The sequence below is a fragment of the Benincasa hispida genome, chromosome 1 (assembly GCF_009727055.1).
Source record: "Benincasa hispida cultivar B227 chromosome 1, ASM972705v1, whole genome shotgun sequence".
Classification (NCBI taxonomy): domain Eukaryota; kingdom Viridiplantae; phylum Streptophyta; class Magnoliopsida; order Cucurbitales; family Cucurbitaceae; genus Benincasa; species Benincasa hispida.
In genome coordinates this window covers 9299097-9304552 of record NC_052349.1, presented here as the reverse complement: position 1 = coordinate 9304552, position 5456 = coordinate 9299097, and the positions used below count along the sequence as shown (strand labels likewise).

General features: G+C 32.2%; 1 protein-coding gene across 1 annotated transcript; it reads left to right on the top strand.

Annotated features, from left to right (window-relative positions):
* The first annotated feature begins 341 nt into the window (after nt 1-341).
* On the top strand, nt 342-2809 carry LOC120089871 (AAA-ATPase At2g46620). Its single transcript, XM_039047297.1, has one exon. It carries the CDS (start codon nt 1072-1074, stop codon nt 2515-2517), a length of 1446 nt encoding a protein of 481 aa, XP_038903225.1. The 5' UTR covers nt 342-1071; the 3' UTR covers nt 2518-2809.
* The last annotated feature ends 2647 nt before the right edge of the window (nt 2810-5456 follow it).

Below are 5456 nucleotides of genomic sequence, written 5' to 3'. Positions count from 1 at the left end.
CTTTTAAAATGTACAAGTCTATCAACACAAAAGTCAATTTTGATAGGTTCGGTAATTTTCATTTTAAATATTGAATATGAAAGAGACCTATTAACCAAAAAAATGATTGTTTGAAAATATTTTATAAGACACTTTTAAATCTCAAAGTTAAAACTAGACATAGAAGTAAAAGTTCAAGAATCTATTTAGTATGGTCTAGAATTTAAGATGCTATACATTTTTTTTAAAATTTTTTTTAAAGCTAATCAAAACCTCTTCATTAATGAATAAGAGAAACAACAAATTGGACCACCTAGCATATACAAAGTACAATTAGAAATCATCTCGGACGAAAAATTAGACGTAATGTCAAGTGTCCTCCACCAAAACCTCAATCAGAGGAGGCTCTTTTTTTTTTTTTAACTAAATGTATAAGTTCATAAACCAAATTTGTAACTCAAACGAGATACAATCCATCCAAAGAAAATTAAAAATAAAAAAATAAATATTTAAGTAGTAGTACAAAGTTAGAAAGATTTAAAAGTTGAGGGATAAATAAAATTGTAAAAAGGAAAACTAGGGAATCATATTCCTAAAATAAAATTAATAGAGGAATTAGGAACTGATTTGGGGGATGTCATAAAATAGAAGCATATAAACAAGAGAATGGAAAAGTCGGAATTGAGAAATTGAGAGGCGAAATACCCAAAGCAAAGCAGCAAAAAAGGTCGTTCTGGTGAATCAAACTTGGCTGGAAAGTATCTGCCAAACCAAATTAAACGACATAAACTACACTACACAAAAACCCACAAATTTCTTCTTCTTCATGCCTTTTTCTTTCTCCAATTCTTTTCAAATCTATATATATATATGTATGTATGTATATATCTCCTCCTACTTGACCCTTTCTCTGTGTCTCTCTCAAATATGGGTTTTGGCCTCCATTAAACCTGGCCCTTCAACCCTTTGTTGGGTTTTGTTCTAAATATGTTGTTTGTTTATAGGGAAAGAGGAGAACCCATTAAGTTATTTCTTCTCCTCTGTCTTTAATCTTGTAGGGTTTGGGATTTTGTCTTCTTGTTTTTGCTCTCTATGGAGTTGTTTTTCAGGTTGTTTTCTGTAATCTTCATCGGAATTTGTTTCTGTTGGTTGTTGCGGAACCTTTTGTTCAGGACGGGATTGATTTTCCTTGTCAAAAAATGGTGGGGAAATCTAGAAGATTGTTTCCATGTTTACCAATCTTTCAGAATCCCGGAATTCAATGAAACCTCCCAACAGAATCACCTTTACCGGAAAGTCTCTGCTTATCTTACTTCTTTATCCTCTCTCGAGGATTCCGATTTCACCAATCTCATCACCGGAAACAAGCCTAATGACATCATTCTCCGGCTAGACTCCAATCAGACGGTTCAGGACAATTTTCTGGGGGCGAAAGTGTTTTGGACGAATGAACAAAACGGTTCCAGAAATTTTGTGTTGAAGATTAGAAAGGCTGATAAGCGCCGAATCCTCCGCCCTTATCTTCAGCACATTCATACCCTAACCGCTGATGAGATTGAGCAGAGGAAAGGGGATTTGAAGCTTTTTATGAATTCAAAACCTAATAATCAGTCAGATACAAGATGGAAATCGATTCAATTCAAACATCCGTCCACTTTCGATTCGATTGCTATGGAAACAGATCTCAAAGAAAGGGTCAAATCCGATCTCGAATCGTTTCTCAAATCTAAACAATATTATCACAGATTAGGCAGAGTTTGGAAACGGAGTTACCTTCTATACGGCCCTTCCGGAACTGGAAAATCCAGCTTCGTTGCGGCCATGGCGAATTTTCTCTCTTATGATGTATACGATATCGACCTCTTCAAAGTCTCCGATGACTCTGATCTCAAGTCTCTTCTTCTACAGACCACAAGCAAGTCAATAATCGTCGTCGAGGATCTCGACCGGTTTCTCATCGAGAAATCGTCGGCGTTGAGTCTATCGGCGCTACTTAACTTCATGGACGGAATATTAACATCGTGCTGTGCGGAAGAGAGAGTAATGGTTTTCACCGTCAATTGCAAAGAACAGGTCGAACCGGCGATTCTCCGACCGGGCCGTATCGACGTTCACATCCATTTTCCACTCTGTGATTTCTCCGCTTTCAAGAATCTCGCAATCAACTATCTAGGCGTCAAGGATCACAAATTGTTCCCTCAGGTTGAAGAAATATTCCAAAACGGCGCCAGTTTGAGCCCGGCCGAGATCGGCGAACTGATGATCGCGAACCGAAACTCGCCTAGTCGAGCGATTAAATCGGTCATCTCGGCGTTGCAGACCGACGGCGACCGGCGGAGAGTCGCCAACATCGGACGGCGGCTGAGTGACTGCGGGTCGAGGAAGTCCGTCGCCGAATCCGTCGAATCGGGCGGCGTATTTTGCAACGAAAACACTCAGACCGGAAAAGAGTTCAAAAAATTGTACGGATTCCTAAGGATGAAAAGTAACAAAATATCTCAATCGTTCGATTCGTCTCCTCTGCACAAGGAGAGTTGATTTTTTACACACGTGGCTGAATCTCAATGGACGAGGTAACTTTCTTCCATGGGGTCGCATGCACTATATCTGTTGGGGGCTTGATTCTTAGGTCTGTAGATAGGGAGATTTATTATTATTCTGTCAAATTTATTTTTGTTATATTTCTTTTCTACCCTTTTTTGGGTAACAAATTTGTATGGAAAAAAAAAAGGTTTTATTTTGGTCACAGATCTTTGTGGAAATTGTAAATGGTTTACTATTTTCCTCATTAATACAAACAACAGTAGGAAATATTTTCAATCTATTTCAATTTTTTGTCCTCCCCTGGGCCTATCTGTTTTCTCTAATTTTTACTATATTAATGATTTTTTTTATTCTTTTTTTTTGTTCTTATTGATCATATTTTGGATATATTTTTCCTTTAATCTCACTCATTTTCTTTCCTAGAGATCTCTAAATATGTTATCTCCTCAGCGATATTTTTTTATTTAAAAAAATAGAATATTTGATAGCCATTAAATATTTTAAAAAACAAAAAAAACTTAACTTTGAACTCATGAATTTGTTTGCAATTATTTCTTGAAACTTCTAATTTGTAATATTAACTAATTTTTCCTTTGACATGATTATCATTTGATTTAAGAAAATAAAAGATTGCAATACTTTCATAACTTTAGAGGATTCATTGATTAAGTTAAAAGTTCAAAAACTAACTCCAACTTCAAGAGGTCATCAATAAGAAAGCCACTATTTCCTTGTAGCTTGATTTTTATTATTATATTTATTTTAATTTTTAAGTTCTCAAATAAAAAGCCAACTGACAAATTTTCTTTTTAAAAAATTGAAAAAAAAAAATACAATATGATATTTAAATTAAGTTTTTTTTTTTCCCTTTTCTTTTAATATTATATACTATTACAAAAGTAAACTAAATGCGTAAATTTCCCAGAAAAGACAAATAGGCTTCATATAATTACAAAACATGAAATCCAATAGGGTAATTACATACCTCAACTTCCAATTCACTTATGAGAAATGTTATTATACTATGCAATTTCTGTGATCCATCAACATTAAATCGGATTTCCACAATCCATGATAAATAACATCTCTATATATTCTCTACAAGAAAAAATAATAATAATAAAACTCTATATATGGCTGTAAATTATAGATATGGTTAAAATAAAAATTTTAATTCCTATTTAATTCATAGAAATAGCATAGACTTCTATCGACTTGTATAATTGATAGACATCCGTCAAGTATTAGTTTCTATCCAAATTAAAATTTTACTATTTTGGGTAAATAATTTTTCTTATTTTTTAAGTCTATTCTAGTCAAATAACTTTTTAAAGTCAAAACATCTATTTAGGTGTTTCTATTTTTAAGGAGCGCTAATTTTGGTATTTGACGTATTATCGGCACAATCTTTATATAAAACACACAAATTTTTTAATACATAACTACACAGATATTTTTATAGATTTTCTTTTGGTTCTCATTATATACGGTTATCAATTGAGTTATTTTTTGTTTTTTAATATTCATTTGGTTATTGGGAATTGATGTTTGAGTTTGTTTATTTTATTGTCTACCTTGAAGTAACATTGTCAAAACTCGAACAAAGTTTTGAAATTAATATATATATATATATATAACAATTCACAATGAATTCAAACATATGAAGTACGATTATTATTATCAAACGAAACTTAAAATATCCTTTATGGTCTATGTCAATTGAGGTTAGTTTCTAATTCATCTTTAAATTTTCAAAACCAAACACATTTATCTCGTGATATTACGCATTGTAAAGGGAAAAATGTATATATTTAGTTCTCGTGTTTGAATTTGTTAGTTAATTGATCCAAAAACTTAAAATTAATTCTTAAAATAGGAAATACAGTGCAGTAAAGAAGTTGTGAGAATTTGAATATTTAACTTCCGGTAAATAGTTTTTTTTTAAAAAATGTTGATGTGAATGAAAGTGATTAGAAGATTATTATTGAGAGGGGTGAGGGTATGATTGGTTGAATGAAGAATAATTAATAATGGCCATAAAAATGTTATCTCTAAGATTAAGGGTTGGTGTCTGGGTGTGCTGTTTCTAGGGATCCTGTCCTCTGGGTTTCATTTTTATTTCTCTCTCATTCCACACCACTCCCTTTTTTTTTTTTTTTTTTTTTTTTTTTTTTTTTTTTTTAATCAAACACCTTGCCTGCTTTTGTTTCTTTCTATTTCCAATATTTCTGATTTTTCTACATTAATAATAATATTATTAATTCTTATTATTATTTTGTCAGTCTTTGCTCTTTCTGTTTGTGGTTCTTATTACCCACTCTCTGGGAAGGGGGAAGGACTTTGCTTCTTTTCTTTTCTTTTTTTTATTATTTTTTTCACTCACTTTTTTAAATATATATATATATAGTATGATTTTAGACAAAATATTACAAAAGCAAAAATCTTACATCCTGAAATGAAGTGATTTGCTTCAAGTGGTATAAGAACAATCCAATGACTTTGTCTTTTACTCCTACTAAGACACACTTCAAATTCATCTTTAATGTACTAACTTTTAGCCAACTTTTCTCATTTTATATTATTTCATTTGAATTCAAAAGCAAGACAATTGTAACAAACCGAGTTCAAGAGGGATACATGAATGAACCGATATCACATCTGAATGAGAGAGATCCTGAGTACAAAAAAAACTTAAAAGAATTAAAAGTTACTACCTATACCAAAAAGATGCACCTTCATTTTCGAGGCCATCAGAGGTCAAATCCGGATTCCGAATCCTGGACCTAGGGCGTTACAACAATGGTGTAAGCGTACAAAACCTTGGAGAGTCTTTTTTATTTTTCATATACTTGCTTTCTTTTCTACTACATTTTAGTTGAGTTTAAGAGTTTTGACTATTTAGAAGTCACGTTATTAAAAAAGTTCCTCCAATC

What these genes read in the sequence shown, in the direction of transcription:
- LOC120089871 (XM_039047297.1), top strand. Translation starts at nt 1,072, where the DNA reads ATGGAGTTGTTTTTCAGGTTGTTTTCTGTAATCTTCATCGGAATTTGT.